This window comes from Neolamprologus brichardi, chromosome 20 (assembly GCF_056152115.1).
Source record: "Neolamprologus brichardi isolate AB-2024 chromosome 20, ASM5615211v1, whole genome shotgun sequence".
NCBI lineage: Eukaryota > Metazoa > Chordata > Actinopteri > Cichliformes > Cichlidae > Neolamprologus > Neolamprologus brichardi.
The window spans coordinates 8,475,952-8,497,323 of NC_142123.1; the positions used below are offsets into that span (position 1 = coordinate 8,475,952).

A 21,372-nucleotide genomic window follows, 5' to 3' on the forward strand; every position below is an offset into this window, starting at 1 on the left:
GCCTTTAAGGTGTACTGGGAACTTGTCTTTATACTGCTGAGGTCTTTTTCTTGTTTTCAGGGTTAATGACTGTTGCACATCCCTTTCAGCACTGTAAGCTTAGCATGTTTTTCAAAGAAATGAATGCTCAAGGCAAGAAATATTACATTTTTTATGAATAGAAACACAGAGCGTCAGCTGAGTTTTGTACAAATAAAGGTAAGAACTATAATTTCCTTGAAATGTATGTCACCTTGGGAAAAGTGATTAGAGAAGTAAAAGCTTTAAAAAGCATTCAATTACTTCAGTTAGTGGCAATGCCCCTGTTTTTTCTACTTTTTATCACCACAACCTGCATCTCTTCATGCTCAGATGGTAGTCTTTTTTAAGACCACCATTTAATACTATAAAGGGTAAAAGAAATAATGTAATTCAATAAATAAATAAATAGAACAACAGACACACACAATTCAGTCTGTGGAGCATGCAGTTTAATTTAAATTTAAGCTTTAATTTAAAGCTTAAATGTATTGGATTCCCCAGACAGAATTCTGAGTGGACGGCAGGTACAAAGAAGCTTACCCATTTGCTAGTTAGGTGAAAATTTTTCTATTCCCACTTTAAACTCATTTTACAAAAGTTCACAGATCTCAGGTCACAAAGAGTTTGTTAAAGCTCAAATTAGAAGGTCTTTGATATCTGCAGAAGGATGATGGGAAATAGTTTTGAGAGGTATAAATCAGAGCTTAGCATTTCAAATGCTAATGCTAGTTGGTAAAAATGTGGGGCGCTTCTCTAAAAACACAAATTTATTCATAAGGCTCCGTTAATGACTCACCAGTATACAGATAAACGCTGCAAAAGCACAGATGGATCATCTGTGGTGTGAGAGAGAAAAAGATACAAAGTATCACAATTCATGTAATACTACAGATACATATTTGGTTGCTATTAGCCGTTTACTGTTAGCTTGTTACTTTTGCAGCTGTTCCGTCACATTATTGGCTCCCCAAAAACAGTTTGGTTATCTTTTATTCTACTTTTATTGTGTTTTGTGCGTTTTTGCAGCTTTTTTCTGTTTGCTGGTGTTTTCTTGAATTGAAATGGATTTGACCTCTGAGGGCCACTGTAAACAATGATGGCAGACAGCTAAACAATCTTGCCTAAACCTGAAATTGACCATTGAATGTTTCCCCTTCCTTTGGCTTGGCAGGCACTGTTATAGACGTGCAAAGATTTGTTTGTCAACCCCAAAAATTTGATTAAAAAAGAAATGCAGTGTGGTTACAGCACTGCAGTAATTTGCCATTGTGCTGGTTTCTCCTTTAGTTTGTTTCCTCAAAGTCACCATGCATGTGCTCGGTGGAGGGGCAAAGTGGTGCATGCAGCGAAGTAGCATTGGCAAGACTGGGACAAGAGACTATAAATACAAGTTCATTGATACTTTTCCACAAAGAATTTTTAACATGTAACAGTAAGAAAAGAAAATATGTGGTAAAACTGGGTTGAAAGGGTTGTGTTACAGGACAAACTTGGGTGCAGGAGATTCACTAGTTTTATTAGATATACTTGAAGATCCTCTGTGAAAAAGGCCAAACAAAATCCTGTTTTTAATCTAAAATTCTTTAATCCTTGACTCTAACATACTGGGTTTAACATATAAGGTGTCACGGTTTCATTTAAAACCCCGGGCTAACCCTGGGGATTCAGTACTCAGCTGAATAGTACAACCCCTGCTGATGCAGTATCTTAGTGCTGTAGATCTGCAGTTGGCACCACAAAGGTAGTGTGAACCTTTTTACACAGCTTGGGTAAAAAGCCGCGGTAACCCGCCTTTAAAGTGTCAAGTATGACTTATCCCGTGTCAAGTATGACTTATCCCGAGGTTAAATGTGGAGTTTAGAGAAAGGTTAGCCTGAGGTTACATGTACTATGAAAACCTCATTGGTGAAGGAGGCGAAGATGCTCAATCATGATAAAGATGCAGCTTATGCTCTTTGTGATGGGCATACTGTGGTCCACCAACCCTGAAGAAACAGCACAGTGCTTCAGAGATCACACCTGACTCAGATCTTTTGAGTTTCTCCCTCAATGGAAACAGAAAGTTTTCCGACTCGGTCAAAACCTCAGGCCTACCTCCTGCCTGTGTGAGCAATCCACAGATATTCAGGGAACCCAATTCAAAGCTGCAAAGGAGCATATGGGGGGATGGATAATGGCAGGATGGAAAAATGAGCAGCAGCACAAACTTAGTCAGGAGAGTTCAGTGTTTGGGAATCAATTCGTCCCTGTTTAGTTGTTGTATTCCTTCTTTTCCTCTTCCCAATAGCTCCGGGGTATTGTCAAGACACTGTAACACCCGACGCCTACGCAGGAAAAGCACAACAATGACTGCCCAGAATCCATCTGATTTCCTTCACTCCCTCTTTCACCGCTCTTTCCCACTCTCTCATAGATGCCTCTCCGTTTTTTCCCCCTATAGCTCCTCGTCCGTGTTATTCTCATCCATCTCCCTAATTTTTCACTATGCTGCCATAGCCGTCTCCCCTCCTTCTTTTCCTTCATCTTTTAAGCTCTGCTGTCTTCTTTGCTATCCAATCTTTTACACTTTGTGTCATTTCTCTCTGTCCACCCTGTGCCCCCTCACTTAAATGTGTTTTCTGCTCCTGTGGACGCTGTAAGCATGGATCACATACTGTCAGAAATTTCTATTTCCATTTCAATTACCAATTTCTTTCTGGTATCATCCGCAATCCAGTGATCTATAAAAAATATATTTTCTCTTCCTCGTGCTTTTAATACCTCTCCTTCTTCTTCAAGTTCCTTTTATCCATCTTTTACAAATTTCTCTCCACTTCTTAAACTTTCTCGCCTCTCTCCATCTCTGTTTCCCTTTTCTCATCATACTCCACTTTTTGTCTCCCTCCCACTCGCTCTACGTCTCTTTCTACCTCCGTTTCTCCTTTGCTCATTTCCTATCTCTCTCCTCATCTCTTTTTCTTTTTTTCTTGTCTGCCTCGGTGGGAGTTCGGAAAACACTCTGTCTCTCTCATGAAAGAAAAGTGTTGCTTCACTCCCCCAGCTCTCTTTTGATTTGAAATAAAAGGCAATGTGAAATATCCCCCAGACACACACGCTGACATTCATAGCTTCTACCCTCTCCCACAGCCACTCAATAGCAGAAGCAATGCAGCAGTATGAAGGGAAGGGAAAAATCGGAGTCGTGTTGAAATAAGTCCGGTGTATTGGAAAGGTAAGAAAGAACGAAGCACTGTGTGTGTGTGTGTTAGAGTGTGTATGAAAAGGCAACAGATTAAAAAACGGTAAGCGTGGCAGTGGCGCTAGCGTGCATGTGTGCATGTGCATATGTGTGTGTTTCTATGTGTGAGTACAAAAGACTAAGTAACAGGTAGAGGGCTGAGGAGGAGAAAGCTCTCCCAGGAGGCAGAGTGTGTGTTTTCATGTTGTTCAGCTCAACATGACACAAGAGTAAAAACAGCACAGATCAAAACGGAAGTCAGTGTGGGACATGAACAAAGACGCACACAGTCAGTTTTAGTTTTCAGAGTGCAGCATTAAAGGCTAGAATCAGACACAAACAGACAAACACACAAAGACACACTCCACTGCATTTTTTTCCTTTGAAAATACACCTCTCTTCTTGTCTGTGGCCACTGCATTCAAACCAATGACAGGCAGATAATACAATTTGAACACACAAATGCTGCCTCCGGCCTATCATTACAGCATGTGTATTATATATATATATATATATATATATATATATATATATATATATATATATATATATATATATATATATATATATATATATATATATTAGGGGTGCAATGATACACAAAATTCACGGTTTGGTTCGGTTTAATACTTTGGTGTCACGGTTCAATATTTTTTCGATACAAAAAAAATGTTCATGCCTTTTTATTAATTTGTCATTTATTAAAGTTTCACAGCACATTCTGCACCACCTCTCTGTGCGTTCATCATTTGTTTGAAGCCAGCTCACCTCCTGCAACCACTTTTCCGAGAATACGCGCTTCTTTTGGGGTTCGGACTCCTGACATTTCTTTGGAGGTGGAAGAACACCAAAGTAATTGCTTAAAGGAGCTTCTTCGACATCTTTAAGAGTTCTAAACAAATGTCTGTCCTCCTCCAGAAAATCTTATGTATGCAAACACGCGCTGCAACTTCTTATCTTGTGCACGTTTTTTATTTTGACAGCGAATGCACACCTGCGGATCACTTATGTGCAGCCCTGGTTATTTAGCTTGTCATATTGCAGCCACAGAAATTCTTTTGTCCATGAAACCATAAAGCTGCACTTTCTTTTTGCCTTATAGTCTGATTTGTCATAACTTTTCCGTTTTGTGGTAAGCTTTTCTTTGGCTGTCACTTCTTCACGCTGACCTGTCTTATTTGGCTCAGCAGAACTAAAATATATATCCTGCTGCTTTTACACAGGCACTCACATAACGCTCAGCGATTCTCTGCGCGATCAACCTCTCACATGTTTAAGCTTGCTGCGGGAGATTTCACTTGTCATGTTTGCATAGTAAGCTAACGATTGATAAGACGATGTCAGAGGAATTGGTGCGCAAATTATCATCACTCACCAATCAGTGCTGTCGCTCTCTATACACAGTTCGGCGATTGCAAAGTGAAAGCAAAAAAACAAGCAAATTCAAACGCGATTTCAATATGTCACATATTCACAGTGGCTCACCGATGCCAATGACATAATTACCCAGCTACATTTCCGAAAGAATGCAAAAGCATTGACATATATGTTTCCTTCCTACGATAGGCCGACGGGCAGGGCAGGGCAGCCCGATTTTGCGAGCCCTGTATCTGATTGAGGAATCACTCATCTTTGGAAAAGAGAGTTTATTACAGAGAAATGGCTCTTTCCAAAATAAAAGCTATACTATACGCTTCTTCTGGGCTATATTCTCAGCAGCATATTAAACATATCAGGTCCCCATAAGGAGAATCATGTGCTAACGGCTGTCTAAATGACTCGGGTAAAGTTTGTAGCATGCCTGCTTGTTGTTTTTGTCTGCTTCCACTTGTCTTTGCACTAGGATGATGTCGGTGTAAATGTGAAGTCATATTCGTTGTGTTCCCACTAGTGCTGTCAGCGTTAATCCGTCCGTGCTCGCGTTCTCGGCGAGTACGTACTCGCCGAGAACGCGAGTATGTACTCGCGTACTTGCGAATTGAGAAAGGGCCAGAGCAAGCAAAACTCAACTCTATGCGCACAGGACGAGAGACTATCAAAATAAAACAGGAAATACTGCACGCATAATTCAAAATTAAAGAAGATACAGTAATAAAGTCATAAATAGCTGACTTTCCTTAACACAGACTGTTTATTCATCAATTTCTTCATCACTTCACTAAGAGTGAACTTAGAGGCTGGAGCCAATACAGGGTCCAAATTTTACAATTTAGAATCATTGCTAACAAGTTTGAGTGTGGGAGGAAACTTGGAGTACCTCATGGAAATCTATGCAGGCACAATGGGAACATACAAACAGTAATTTGCAGTAGAATTTTCCACCTTTAAGCAGATGAAAGTGCTTCTTTTTAAGCATTGTAAGCTTTTTAAGCAGTCTGGTTTTTGTATCATAACCAAGCATATGAAAGCTTTCCTCTGAGGATTTCCCTCAAAGCTTGATCTAGAAGAACTGCTAATAAGACCTGCACTCATTTTCCAAGCACATATTCATTAAAGCAGACTCACTACTGGAAATGTCAATTAGTTGAAAAAAAAAATACCCTGTCGACAGTACAGTGTGTGGTGCACGTGGGCAACAAGAGTGATCAGGACTAAGCTGGTTAGATATAAATCAGTTCTATTAAATTTAACTGACAAGGCAAGAATGACTCAGCCTTATATTAAACCTGGTTTATTCTACAGTTTCTTGAAACAAACTGTTTATTATCGGTATGAATATATCACATTGTTCATCAGACAAAAAACAGACTTTCCCACAAAACACTTTCAAACACAGCACACGCACACACTCCCTCGCTACTCACCGGTGTAGTCTTCGCGGCAGATACAGGTGTACCCTCCCTCTCTGCGGGCACACACCCCTCCGTTCAGACAGGGGTTGGAGTAGCACAGGTTGATCTCTGTCTCACAGTAATCACCCGTGAATCCCACTGGGCAGCGGCAGCGTAGTCCTGCGATGGGGTGGATGGGCCGGAACAAGATGGAGGGTGAGGAGATGAAGGGGGCAGAGCTGTTGAAACGCAGCACTGAGATGCACTTCATGTAGTTCTGGCAAGGCTCCCGCAAGCACACGTTGTCATCAAACGGGAGGACCTGGAGCAATAGCAGAGGAAACATATACAGTGTAGTGTGAGGAATATTCTCAATTTAGACTTTCAGGCGTCCTCACTCAGGGCTTCTTTTATCACTCATAATAAAGTTACTTTTTAATATTTATAAGCGGGGAAATCATTCTTGTTTTTGTGTTCCAGTGATCTATTTCAGCAATGGTGGAAAAAGTCTTCAGATCTTCAAAGTAAAAGCACTATAACAATCCAACTAAACTAAAAGTACATTAAATATTATCAGCACCTAGTACTGAAGTTAATTAAGTAAAAATCTCCCTGATGATTATTAAAGCAGCTTTTAAAAAGTATCATTTTTAACAATTACATAAAGATACAGTTTAATGAATTTGTAACATGTTATGATGAAGTGAAGAAAGATGCCAAAACAGTTCCTTATACTTAATTTGTATCATTTGGGCAAACAAGGAAATACATAAATTGAAAATATATATATATATATATATATATATATATATATATAATATAAAAACAAATTAAGCAACCATCAGTATCTGCTACTGGTTGAATTTGTATTTTAAAAACCTTTACTGGTAGAAATAATAACATGAAAGAAAAAAATTTATGTTTTTTTTTCTTTTAGGAGAAATTAAACATGCTAGCATGCTAATGTTTTGAACGCTAGCATGCTAGCTAATACTAAAACATGCTCATGGCTATATAAACATGTTACTGTAAGGCACTGGCACAGTCATACTGGTAGGAGCATCACAAAAACAAAAATGCTACACAGCCTTTTAAAGTTTATTTACTATATTATACTTACTGGCAAACTGGCACATAAATCAAAACAGTAAATGTGCAGGCAGGTAAGGTAAACCCACCTTCTTCTGAATTCTGCTATGATGTATAGGCTGGTTCTAAAAATCTATACCTGTAGTTTGGGGAAGGAGCTGCATCATGGAGTTTCTCACTGACTGACTTGTTAGGTGGCTTCACACTTCTGACTGGTGTAGGTTATCATTTGATTGCTAAAAAATGGTAATCTTCAGTAATGTTAGACATACATATTTAAAATGGGAATGCCTTTATTTATTCCATTTTAAACACTGTAATTTTATTATCACATTGGGGTTTTCTTGGTTCTTTTTACTTAAAATATTCATATTACCTTCATTTACCTGATACTAGCAGTCTTAACCTTCTCCACAGGTCACCCCCCCAGCTATCAGTCATTTAGCATGCTGCCTTGGACACAGTGACAGCAGTGGGCTGTGTGTCTTTGCATAACCAGTCACTTTCCCAAATAGTATATTTACAGCTTTTGCTTGCTGTTAAGGCCAGTGGACCAGATATATTCACTAGATTGTGTCTTCTTAAGAGCTAAGATCCTGTTTGCATGTGTGGTTGTGTGACAGTGCCTGTTAAGATAAGGTCAAAGGCACTCACCACTGGTGTCTCTCTCACCCCTTATAAATATTTCCTTCTTCTGCATTCACCTTCTTCCTTCTGCTTCTATCTATCTCTCTCTTACTGTGAGATTCCCTTGGGTTGTGTAAACATTACATAACTGATGTGCTTGTCCAGGTGTTCCTGATTTCATGCATGAGAACATTTAATGGTCATATTTGCCCATTGTTCTGTAAAGTCACATGGCTGATGTGCCACAGGAAGCTGTATTGTGTTATTACTAGTTCACATCCAACAAGCTCAGATGTATACTCACAGGCCACTTTATTAGTTACACATTGCTAGTACTTTTTGCCATCAGAGCTGTCTTCTTCATTGCATTGATTCAACAAAGTGCTGGAAACATTCCTCAGAGATATTGCTCCATATTGACATAACAGCATCACACAGTTCCTGCAGCAATGCTTCACATCCATGAAGTGAATGTGGAGGCTATTTGAGTTCAGTGAACTCACTGTCGTGTTCAAGAAACCAGTTTGAGATGATGTGAGCTTTGTGACAATCAACATTATCTTGCTAGAAACAGCCATCAGAGGAAGAGCACACCGTGGTCATAAAGGGATGGATATGGTCAGTAACCCTCAGACGAGGCCTTTAAATGATGCTGGGTTGGTACAGAGTGTGCCAAGGAAAAAAAAACACTATCACCAGCAGCCTGAACCCCTGATGAAAGGTAGGATGAAAACATGTTTTTATTATGTTTACATCAAATATTTCAACAGTACGGAGCCCCGCAGGGGACATGGGAGAAAAAAAATATTAAGACGGACTTCTCGCAAAACAAACTCGGGATCTCGCAAAAGTTTTAGCCGCATTCTTCGGAGGCTGCCAGCTCGAAGCCGACCAGGAGGTCGAGGCACGATGTGCCGGGAAAGCGGTGTTCCTCCCGGCTGTAGTAGGTCTCGACCTTCCGCTAGCTTGGGTGTCAGATCTCCGAAAACGTCGGAGCACTTTTGCAAATATGTGATGTCTTGTAAACCGAGCAGGTATCTGACGTTTACACAACTACATTCACATCTCAAAATATCTTAAAAGTGTATTTTGCGACCCAGAAAGAGTAATATTACAACTAAGTAGCTGCCGCCATTGTTGGAATTCAACTTTTGCGAGATTTCGCAAAAGTTTTGCAAGATCCCGAGTTTGTTTTGCAAGATCTCGCAAAAGTTTCGCGAGATCTCGCAAAAGTCCGTCTTAATTTTTTTTTCTCCCATGTCCCCTGCGGGGCTCCGTACTACAGAAACTGGGACTCGTCAGACCAGACAACAATTTTTTCAGTATTCTAATGCCCACTTTTGGTGAGCCCATGTAGAGTTTCTTGCTCTTAGCTGAGGAGTAGCACCCAGGGTGTTATTCTGCTGCTGTAGACCATCTGCTTCAAGGTTTGATGAGATGCTCTTCTGCATACCTTGGTTTTCATAAGTGATTATTTGAGTTGACTGTTGCCCTATTGTCTTGTGATCGCTGACATCAACAAGGCATTTTTCACCCACACAAATGGCACTCACTGGAAATGTTCTCTTTTTCAGACCATTCTTTATAAACTGTAGTGATGGTTGTGTAGGAAAATCCCAGGAGATCAGAGTGTAAAACACTCAGACCAGCCTATTTGGCACAAACAACAATGCCACATTCAAAAGTCACTAAAATCGTCTTTCTTTCTCATTCAGATGCTTGATTTGAACTTTGACAGGTCAGGTTCACCATGTCTGCATGAGTAAATTCATTAAGTTGCTGCCATGTTTGGCTGAATCAATATTTCCATTAATGTGCAGTTAAACAGGTGTAGTTAATGAATATTTCTCTGTTACATAGGCTTACTGTCATTCTTTTTAATAAAGTGAATTAATAAGTCAATACATTTTAAAATAAATAATTTCAAGAAATATTAAATGTTATACCTCATAAAGGATTAATATTTATTAACTAACTAACTAAATGCAGTGCATGTGCAGCCTGAGAGAGTGTAAGGCTATTTTTAAAGGCGATTATTAAAGGTACATTTATTAATCTCAAAGAATATTCTTGTTTTCAACACAGCAAAAAGACCATGCTTTGAACCAGAGAAACACCACATGAGAGAGTTAAATGGTATTTATATGCTTGCCAACATTTTTGCCTTTGTGATGTGATGAAGGAGTTAAAGTCAGACATTCAGAGGTGTGATTCCTCTGTGTGTGTGTTTTTGCACATGGACTAACCTCCATCTGTGTCAGTGACGTCAGCCTCGGCCTGTTCAGGTACAGCTGCTCCTCCAGGGCCTCAGAGGGAAAGAAATGTCCGCCCGGCAACGCGGCAGAGAAGCTGACATTCAGGATTCCTCCGGGTGCCGCATCCAGATCCGGTTGAATGTTGAAGATGAAAACATCCTCAACAGGAACTGAGAGAACAGCGGACACACCTTCCAAGAAGGTTCCCAGCAGTGGTGACAGGAAGTGCTCCTGGGACATGTTCTGAAGGCGGACAGTGACACTGCTGCCCAACATGTCCTCTGTGATAATGAGGACGCGGAGAACACACTGAGCCGAAATGCTGTGGACGCCATCTGAAGAGTTGAAGAAGATAGCAGAGGGCAGCCAGTTAGGTGAACGGATAGAAGAGGAACTTATGCAGGTTATAAGGAAAGAGAAAGAGAGAGAGAAAGTCAGAGTTGCACAGTCAGTGACCAGGATGTGGACGGGGCACAGAGTGAGAGAAGAAACTTTGAGAGGAAGCTTCAGAGGAAGAGGTGAGGAACGACAGAGACGACAGAAGAGCAGAGATATTCACCAATGCAAAGATAAAACAGGAAGTAGTCACAACCGTGTTAACGTAATGTAATTAATGTAATTTTATGTTACTTAAATTGATTAAGAGTGGGAGAGAAAGTCACAGGTAACTGAAACTACCAGTGCTTCTGTGTCGATGATACCACAGACACTACGTTTTCTATCACTGGACTGGGACTGAAGCTTATTGGCTGATCTTGATAAAAGGTGGAGTTCATTTGTGTTGGTGGTGGTGTTTACAATCCATTCACACCAAAGGTTACCATGAGGTGCAGGTCACTAGAAGTAGATTTGACAACATATAAAATATATAAAATATTCTAGCTGTATGACAGTACGGTCTGAGGGAAGCAAAAACAGCTCATGCAAAAACATAAATAATCCTTATTTGCCTTAAAATATATTGGAATTGTGACATTAGAACTCATATAAGAAGGAGGAAGCTTTGATGTCTTAATGTCTAAGCAGGAACATATCTGATCCACTGGATTCATTGAATTGTTTAGATACAACTCTTTATAATATTGTTTACAGTTAATGTTTAACTGTATCTTTTTCTTTACATATTTAAAATTTAATTAAAATTAACCTAATTTCTAATATTTTAATGACATTTAACCTAAAAAATGTTTTACTTACTATGAGATAATTACATTATTTACACTTTCTTTTACATTTGCAGTTCACTGACAGTTTCTCACACAGATATCTAACAGATAAATTAGTACTGTATGACATATTATACAGTATTATAATAGTATTATATATGATCGTCTAGTTACAAGAAAATGAGTTTATGGAGCCTGAATATAGCAGTCTGCGTTGACACCACCTAAGTTATTGTAATAAATATTATATTTTTTTTATCCATAACAAAATTTCAACAAATAAATATGCAAAGATGGAAAGGCGAGGGCAGCAGCATGAGGACCCCAGGGGAAAAACAAAAAGGCAGGCGTCTGTGACAACCGATATGACACTGATTAAGTCAGTTATAGCATTAAAGGAGCTGGAGCGAAGGTGAGTAGCAGAGGCAACAGCGACTGCAGGGAAGCTTAAGCAACTTAAATTTGTGAGTCCCATGGTAAAACAGGAAGTACCGCTGATATAGGCTGGCCTGGCAGTCAGATCAACCGTTATTAGGTGATTTGTGGTCTGCTTGAATGTCTAGGTAAGCACTGGAGGAAACAACTGGATTACATGTACTGGGAATGGTAAAATATGACTGACTTATGGTGGTGCTGCTGGTTAGAAATACAAAGCACAGAAGCCCCACACTGTGTTTTTTAGAGTATTAAAATCCTTGGTTTAGCTGGTCTTAGCAAAGGTTTTTTGTCTAATAATTAATGTTGCCTTTAATATTGAACCAGCACCACTAATCTTTCTAAGCTTAAGCAAATTCATAACATCAAATATGAAAAATCTGATACAATGAGGGTATATGTTGCAGAGACGATGAGTATGAACATGGGCAGCAGCTCCACATAAACTCTTTATTTTTTTGCATTAGCTTTCACTGACACTTGCTTAATCCTGTGGAGACAGCATGACACAAAGTATTTTAGTGCTTCTTTTTCGCTCTTCTTACTTCCACTACAGCCCCAAAGATCAAACAGCATGGCTGTAGACACTCTCTATTGCCATATGTGTGAATGTAGTCATCATCTGTGAACCTACATGTCAGGCATAAGATGTGGTGATAGGAGATTTGCAGCATAAAAGTGCTGAATCCTCTGAGGTCCACTTTAGTCTCTAGAAAGGATGATGCAATTCATTATCATGTGTTACAGTTAAGTAAGAGAAAAGTGATCCTCTGAAGTCTACATCTATTTGTGAGTCACACAGAAGGTGGCGTGCAAACTGAGCGTTCTCATGTAGGGAAGCGTTGGGTTTCGATCTTCCCACACTCAGCTTTAGTTACAGATTCGACAGGGCACTCCTTTCGCTGGGAGTCCACAAAATGAGCTCATTGGAAGCGCAGCAGGTCACAGCCCTCACAAACACCCATTTTATTCGCAGACACGAAGTGTGTTTAATCTATACTGGATGTACTGCTGGGCGGTGTTGTATGCTGTAAAGCAATTTGGTCCAACAAGCTGGCAAATAAGCCATAGAGGGACACAAATGCACACAAACACAGCATAAGAAAGCAATACACGGAAAAAATGACAGGAAAGAATGAAATAAAGAAAGGGAGAAAAAGGAGCATTGTGGGTGGAGGGTGAGGGGTGAACAGAGACAGACGGAAGATGTGACATGGACATGAGCAGGAGGACAGAGAGGTGGTGGAGGGTGAAGGAGCGCGAAGAAGGTTTATTAAAAACTGAAAACTGAAATGGAAAAAAGGGGGAGAGAGAGAGCTTTTAACCAGGGATTAATAAAACGAGAGATTATGGCTTAATTTGTTTACGCTACTATAAATAAACACAAATCTTTATCTTTGTTAATGCTTTAGTAAAAATATTTCAGGATGCTATTAATTGAATTTATTTACAATTTAAAAAGGGAAAAAATCTAATTCTTTTATTTAGATTTTTGATTTATGTATGGCTATTTGGCGATTCTCTAACGTGTAAAAAAAGACATCAAAAGGAAGAAAAATGCAGAACGTAAAACTGTCAGAAGAACGGAATAAATGTGGGAAGACATACAGCGAGAGCGAGAGAGAATGGAAAGACGGATGTATGGAGGCTGGGGGTTGGGTCTGGTGGCAGCTGGTTTGATTACCGGATTATGAGGAGCCTCACTCCCCACTGACCTCTAACACACACACAGACACACACACATATGCACGCATACACACACTCAAATCCAGAGGCCATCATAACAAATGAGCAGCCAGGGGGAAGAGTGGTTCTGTGAAGGGGACGGAGGAGCAAACCTAGCAAACAATCTGTAGGGGACATTTTAATAGAGCATAAGGAGGAAATAATGCGCACAAAGAAACACATTTGGATCAAACTGATACAGTCATAGAGTACAGCACATACAGGATGCATTAGGTGAAATAATTAAATGTCATTTCGTCTTCCTGGGCTAAAACCCAGCTTTATTATCGCCTCTCCGGATCACAATGCAAAGACACGGCACTAATTGACACTGATCTCCCATTGTCATTGAAATGAGACAGGGATCTATGAAAAGACCCAGGATAATCTGCTCGAGTAGTACCCTCTTTTACATAGACACACACACACTCTCACACACACACCCTATTGCTGTTCAGCATGATGTATGTTGAGCATCTGACATCAGGAGACCCTTTTTAAATTAATCCAGGCTCTTAAAAGTCTGATTTTAAGCCATGTACCTTTGGGCAGGATTTGTGTCATTACAACTAGTTTAGAAGCCAATCCTGGTCCAACAGCCAACTTTGACATCTGTGACATGAAGTAATGAACTTTAAGCCTCTCTTGCTCAAACACGGAGAACGGGCTTTCAGTGATATCTTGTATCCAGTAGATAAAAATGTGAGTGTTGCTGAGAGCGAGATGAGAAAAACAGATTCGACTGTCGTGTCTGGATTCTAATCTGGCCCGGAATTCTGTTCAAAGTTTAAACAATGTCTACTCCAGCTTTTCCAACCCTTACTAATTAGGTTAAAAAACAACTGCAAAATCTGTAAACTACACCGTGAAGAGCACAATCCTCCACCAAGGAGTGGAATAGCATTGCGTTTTCTATGGTGTTTTTCGACATACTTTAAGAAGTTTGAAGTGAGAAAAAAAAAACGTTTGGAAATGCAGACTTTTACTTTTTCTGTTAAAGCCTGTTGACTGAATTTTGAGAAAAGTTTTTACATTTGAGTAGCATTCATTTCATTGTTTAGTATTATCTTTTTAAATGTTAAAATAGTAATAAACACCAAGTAACATTATGTTTAAAATCCCCATTTATCATTCCCTATATTCCTATATGTTGTCAGTACAAACGATGGCAGTGAGAAACTGCCATCTACTGACGATCGTTATCGTCAGTAGATTAATCTACTGACCTTGAAGGAGTGGTCAGAGGTCAAATGTGACCTCATATTTTAAATCCATATATGGTACTTTGTATATGTAGACAATACACATCACACTTGTAAGAATCATAGTTTCTAGGTTAAATGGGTTTTTGTCCATTTTCGACCAATAAATCATCAATCACGTTGACCCTGAAGACTTTGGTGTAGACCAAATTTTAACGGATTGTTAACATGACCCCACTCTACAACCTTATGAAGTTTAAACAGAATTCATTTAAAACTTCTTGAGATCACGCGTTCAAAGACATGAAATGATGATAAAAAGGCAGAGGAAAAAGTAAAAGAAATGTACAAACATTCTCTACAAAACAGATGTCTAATTTCGAACAAAAAAGGAGAATACATGTGACCGTTCATCTGATTATTTGACCAGCTGCTTCATGCCCTTTTATTATTGATCATATTGATGGGGAACCTGTGAGATTGCACCACAAAGACTTGACAGAACTCTCGATTGATTTGTTTTATTTGTTGGCATACTGCTATGTGTTTAATAGTCATATCGTGTTAGCCTCCTGCAAACTGTATTCTCAAATGTTTTCTGACAGGAAAAAAAAACAATTTCATCTGCCAGACACGCTGAATATTTTCACTGCCTCTTAAGAACCTCCTTCATTGGCCCACTGGGGACAACAGTGGCATTCAAACAGGAACATCTGACAACTGAACAAATCATTTAACAGTCTCAAATGAAACACTCAATAGTACCACTGCCTGTTTGTCTCGATGGTTTTAGCATCAACCCCCCAGCAGACAATGCAGTGCGCTAAACCTGGCAGACACACATAAATGTACACAGAAAACATCTTCATTTGGCTTTTCTCGTTACTTTAAATAATCTGGGTAGCGTGCACTTAGCACGAGGCTCTTCATGCATCGCTCTACACAGACATGCTGAGCTTGAAAAGAGCAGCAAATTTAGCATGCATGACTGTTACGACCAATTACGACAGCAAACCGTGCCCATGTGCTGACAGACCGGGTCGTTTCACTAATCACCTCATTCTGTAAGGTCAGCTTTATACAGGTACGTGACCTCGCATTCTAACTCGAGTTTGGCTAAAAGTTGCAACTAATAAATGAGAAATCTGGGCTGTTTGAGTCCAATGAGTCTTGAGTCAAAGAATATTTCTGCCACGTCTGAATTCTTGACTTCACCTCAAGTCTGACTTCTACAACTAAAGGAATCTATTCAGAACTGATGTTGAGTTCAATTTAAGATAGAAAGAAAGTGTAACAGACACAACCTGCTGTGTGAAAGTAACAGTTTATCAAACCTGACCACAAGTGACTTACTGTCCTTTAAATTCCTCCCACAACTCTAAGACGTCAGGCATCATAACTCTGCGACCCTGATGTGTAATTTTGAACTGATCCTCTTCGTGTCTTCCACTTGGTTACGGAGCAGGATTTGTTGGTGAGAGGTGAGTAAAGGTAATCTTCCCCTGTAAGCCAGGAAGTCATAACTAATGCATCACCATGTCTTCACGCCACTGCACTTCAGCTCACATAGAAACAATGAAACTTTTATAATCTACAAACTGAAAACGCCGCAAATGGAGGGTTATTTTGGCATCTTTCGGACCATGGGAAAACAAAGCATTTTGTAAATAACAACTTGGAGATGTGTTTGCAAGCTCTCATGGCTCCTTTGGGCTTTGAGCCAACACTTTCCCCTTTCATGTGTCTGCACTTCAAAGAGGGTGGAGAGTTTGGGGATGGCGTGCATAAAGGCTCTAAGAATAAACACACTGATCAGAAATCATCAGTGCGGTCCCATGGATTCCTGAACATGAACACACCGTGAAAGAGGGGCTGGTCTCCGATCGGTGCTCTGGTTCTAAGATGCTTTGTGGGTCCACAGCGTTTCAAAGGGTTGAAGGGGTTCAGTGCTATCTCACTGCACCAGGTAGCCTGACTAATAGCACACTCAAAGGATCTTGAATGTCAGAGCATCCTAAGCTCGCTTCCTGGAAATCCGGACGGAAATAGTCTGCAAAGTAGCGTACAATTGAAACCCACAGCTGAAGCAGTCCTAGAAGCATTTTTAAAAGCTGCCATACTTGGAAGAAGGATAGGCCACAAAGCAGAGCCCAGGCATTTTCCTTGAAGAGGACAGTCACATCACCAAGAGTTTGGAGATACTGCTCGGATGGACTTCATTTTTTTTTTTAAAAAGATCACAAAACGTGCAGGTGTTTTGAAAAGCAAATGGAAATATCAGTGACATACTTTTGTAGTTTTATAGTGGGACGTTAAGTGTTTTGGAGGGCTGCCTTGGTGATCCTGTGGAAGTCGATGGGAATATAAAATATAAAAGTGAAGAAATGGGAATATTATAGTTTATATAAGTATGTACAACAGACTGCACTGAGTTAGTATGTGGAGACAGGGCACTGTGCAAAAGTCTGGTAATTTTTTAACATGGTCTTGAGCAATACTGTAGTTCTACAGGCTTGCTGGAGGTTTTTCAAAGGTATTCTTCGGCTGCTTTTGTTTGAAATGAGAACATAATTTGATCTAATTTCTTTGACCGAAACTGCAAACGATGTTTGACAGGTAGAACATTTTTCCACCAACAAGGTGATCCCCAAAGATCTATTGGCTAAAAAACTTTGGCATATCTTGTTGTGCAGTGTGTCCTCAAAAAATTTGAGGAATCTAGCAAACGTGACGCAGCACCTGAGAGCTCCAGGACCTGAGCATCTGGCCCTTCTGGTGATCCTTTTACCGTTCACTGAAGCCTCATCAAATGATCTCAGTGGAAGGTTGTCAATCAAGAAGCTGAGGTATGCCAAATCAGACAAGACTAACCACATACGGGTCTTATAGAGTGATGAATTTGGTTTCAATTGTTGCCAATACGCACGGAAGACAAGAGAGTGATGCAACACTGAGTGTCTACAGCCATGTGTAAAACACAGTGGATGATCTCTCATGGTTTGCTGATGCATTTCAGCCAGTGGTGTTGGAGATCTTGTCAAAATTGATGGAATAATTAAAACAGAAAGGTATCATCAGGTTTTTATCCAGATGCAATATAATGGGAAAGTGTTTGACCGAAAACAGCTTCATTTTTCATAATGACAATGATCCCAAACACAGTAAAAGAATACCAAAACACACAAAAGAACTCTATCAGTCATGGATTGGTCTCAAAGAGCTTGGACCTCAACATTATTAAAGCGGTGTCTGATCATCTTGACAGAAAACAGAACAAAAGGCAGAAGCAAAGTGAGGAGCAGCTTGAGACCTTTGCACAGTACTGTAGTGTAATATTTATTTTGTTGATGCTTTTAGTCACTGGATATTACACCACATGTCTTAAAGAACTTGAACGTGCTGTAAAAGTAAACTGTTCTTTTGTATTTAGACTATATAATTCATGTCTCTTGCATTCAGAATCGTCGCGTTGCCGCTGGCGGAGAAAACACCCATTAAGTTACATAAGCATATAGTGATTTAAGTTAATGTCTTACAGATGGACACTCAATATTCATTTTAAAAGGCGGCATTTGAATGGAGGATTGTGGCGTACGTATATGCAGACATAAATTAATTTTTCTCTTTATTTTCATTGTGGCTATGTGCGCAAACGCTGACACTGGCAAGGTTAGTCGTTCAAATCCGCGCACGGTTAATTCATTCACACATGGCATTAGCACTGCCATTGTTAAGTGTCTGGCTCAAACTGTATGCACTCCCAATACTGTAAATGGAGTTGAGATTAAAAGAAAAAAACCCAAAAGGGGAGATATATTACAGCAACCATGCAACACCCAAAACACTCAAATTGGATTTCCACTGAACAAAAGCCATATGCCACATCTCCGAAACGCTAAATGCTGTCATGGTGCCTTCAGCCCATTACTTCACAGCCCATGTATTCACAACCACAAGGGTTTAAATCCCATTTCACACTGTGTTGTCACATCCCTCTGTTTGCCCTTTTTTCCTCCCTCTCCTCCACGTTCACCCTCCTCAGAAAGCCTTAACAAAATACAAGGGCAGGCTGAAATTTCGAAACGCTATGTAACAAAAAAATTGTGTGGACTTTTTAAGCTGCGTAAGATGCCCTCAAGTCAGGAAAATAAATAGGCGCGGTAGCTGCTGAACAAATGGTGCCCTTTTCGAACACACATAAATTCTCTGAAGTTGCTAACAGAGCGCGGGAAAGAGGGTCTGAAGCACAGTCACCTAAATGTAATGACTCGCCTCCCAGGGCGCGCGCGAGAGTACAGACGGGCAAAGTGGCGCTCGCACACAAATAAAACAGAGAGACGGAGCCCGTATATTAATGCTGATAAAATAATACAGGCGTGAAAAACAGGATGTATGCATCATTACCAATCACATGCACGCAGGCGTTGGCTTGACTGCTGATTTCTGCGCTCTGTTTGTTTGTTAAAGCCTTTCCGCCCCTGAGGTCTGGGCACTCATTATTTTCAGTGTAAAGTGGAACACATCATGAAAAAAAACATGCACAAACACACGAGCTCACGCAGCACCATCAGCAGCATGATGGGTTAAACCGCCCTTTAACAACAGAAGCTCTAATCCTTTACATTCAACCAGATACACATGCATGTCTCGCTTTTTAGCCCATATCACATTTGTACATCCCCTCATGCTTATTGTACTTATAAAGAAATCCGCAGTGACCTCGCTGACATGCAGACGTGACATTGGTTAGCAGCTGTTTGTAGCAGCAGCCATCGTCCTCCATCCTGCAGATTTACCCCGCATCTTTTTCAGCTCTTTCTCGCAGATGTGCAACAAACAGAAAGGTTATGTTTGAGTGGGAATAAGTGAAGGGTGTAAAAAAGAGCTTTGTGGGTACTGCCCGGTGCAGCTTTTATGTTAAATAATTTGCTGTTTTTGGAACGTAGCATTATGGCTGCACAGTTGCTGTCCTAGTCAGCTCCTGAGGTTGGGTGTGTCTGTTGGAGCTTTTCATTGCTCTTATCACTGTTAGGATCGTCTGTCAGCTGAAAAGATCCCAAATTTAAATTTTCCAAACAATTGCTCCTGTGGGGCGGTGTAATAGTGCAGCAGTAATGGTCCACTCAGCACAGTAGGGGCGGCAATAAGGACAACTGTGACGCTTACTTATGTACGCCAATCATTGAAACACATGTAGAGAGAATGCTCACTAGTGCTTTAAATTATAATTACTGGTACTCGGCTTTTAACGTAAAGAGAAAAGGTAGTGGAAACTATGCTCTCAGTAGAAGACTCTGTGATTGCTTCAACTTCAACATCATGTAGTGTTCATATCAGCGCTTTTTTGCTGGCTTTTTTGTGCAGTTTTTTCCAAATAATTCTGCAAGTCAACATCCACCCCCACCTCCAAGCGGCAGATGGAGAAACAGATAGGAGCTTAACCAGCAAAATGCAAATGAAAAATGCTCCAGGTGTAGGCACTTACCTAGTTAGCATAAGGGTTAGTTGCATACAATAATAAACCCCCAAGTTATGGACATCTGTTCTGAATTAAACCAAATTTATATGTATAACTTCATCCTTTTAAATTCTATTTCAGAGATTTGTTATGATTCAATATGGGCCACAAAAATACACATATAAGCATTACATAACACAATTTTCAAGTAGATAATGGAATAAATATGTATGGAAAATACATTAAAGACAAGTTCCATATGGTACGATTGAAATCAAATGTGTCTGTGTCTATTTATTAGTCCGATTGCACCATGTGTCATGTCTTTTCTCGTTACTGCAGCGTCAATCAGAAGAGAAAAGCTGAAAACAGAAAAGCGTAAATTATACAGTCGAAATGTAATCCTAAATTATGGCATGGAAGACAATCCATGCCAAATAAACCTCTGTGGGTTGGTGTGACATATACCCGGACCAAATCCAAATTAATGCAGGGATAATTAGAGCCAACCCAAAACGCAGCCAACCTGAACATGCCCAAGGAATTAGAGAACGCAGTGACAACTAACTACCAATTAAAACCCTGTTTACAAGAGCAGCAATATGTGTCATATCCTTGTGATTCACAATTCTTTCGCTAATAATTCAGGGATACAATTACGGAGCACCATGTGATCAAAGCTGATCACCCGAGTACCAATTAATAACAAACCTGTTTGTATGAGGTCAAATTTGAAACGCCATCACAAGTATATTTCAGTTCAGTTCATGTGCAGTGGGGGGAAAATTATTTGATCGCCAACTGAATTTGTTAGTTTGCTCACATCCAAAGAAATGAACAGTCTCTAGACAGAATATCACCCAAAAATCCAGAGAAAACACATTATATAAAAGTTATAAATTAATTTGTGTGTCATTGAGTGAAATACGTATTTGATCCCCTACAACCCAGTCGGAATTCTGGCACAGATGAGCTCTTGTGTTTGGGGGAAGACAAATTCTGCGTATTTCCTACAGAACGCCACCCCAACAGTCAAGCATGGAGGTGAAAACATTATGCTGAAGGTACAGAATAAATTGAGGGGCCAGTGTAACATAAAATGTTGGACAGGAACCTCCTTTCCTCATGCAGAACACTGAAGTGTTGCAGATGGGTCTTTCAGCATGACAATGACTTAAAACATACAGCCAGAGGAGTGTCTATACAGGCTTTAAGTTGACGGCTGGCAGCAAAGAAACCTGAAGGAATCAGAGATTTCAGAAAAGAGGAGTGGACCAAAATCCCTCCTGAGATGTGCACAAACCTGGTGAGCAACTACAAACAAATGTCTTACCATTGTGCTCACCAGCAAGGGTTTCTCCACCAAGTGCTAAGTCATGTTTGGCTTGGAGATCAAATGCTTATTT

At 40.0% G+C, this 21,372-nt stretch overlaps 1 protein-coding gene across 1 annotated transcript in view; it reads right to left on the reverse strand.

Annotated features, from left to right (window-relative positions):
* celsr3 (cadherin, EGF LAG seven-pass G-type receptor 3) overlaps positions 1-21,372 on the reverse strand; it is a 117,270-nt gene that overhangs the window by 81,878 nt on the left and 14,020 nt on the right. The window contains exons 2-3 of the mRNA XM_087833878.1: positions 9,972-10,315; positions 6,043-6,331 (exon numbers count right to left, since the gene is read on the reverse strand). Of these exons, the coding sequence (XP_087690004.1) occupies positions 6,043-6,331; positions 9,972-10,315 (633 nt within the window). The remainder of the gene's footprint in view (positions 1-6,042; positions 6,332-9,971; positions 10,316-21,372) is intronic.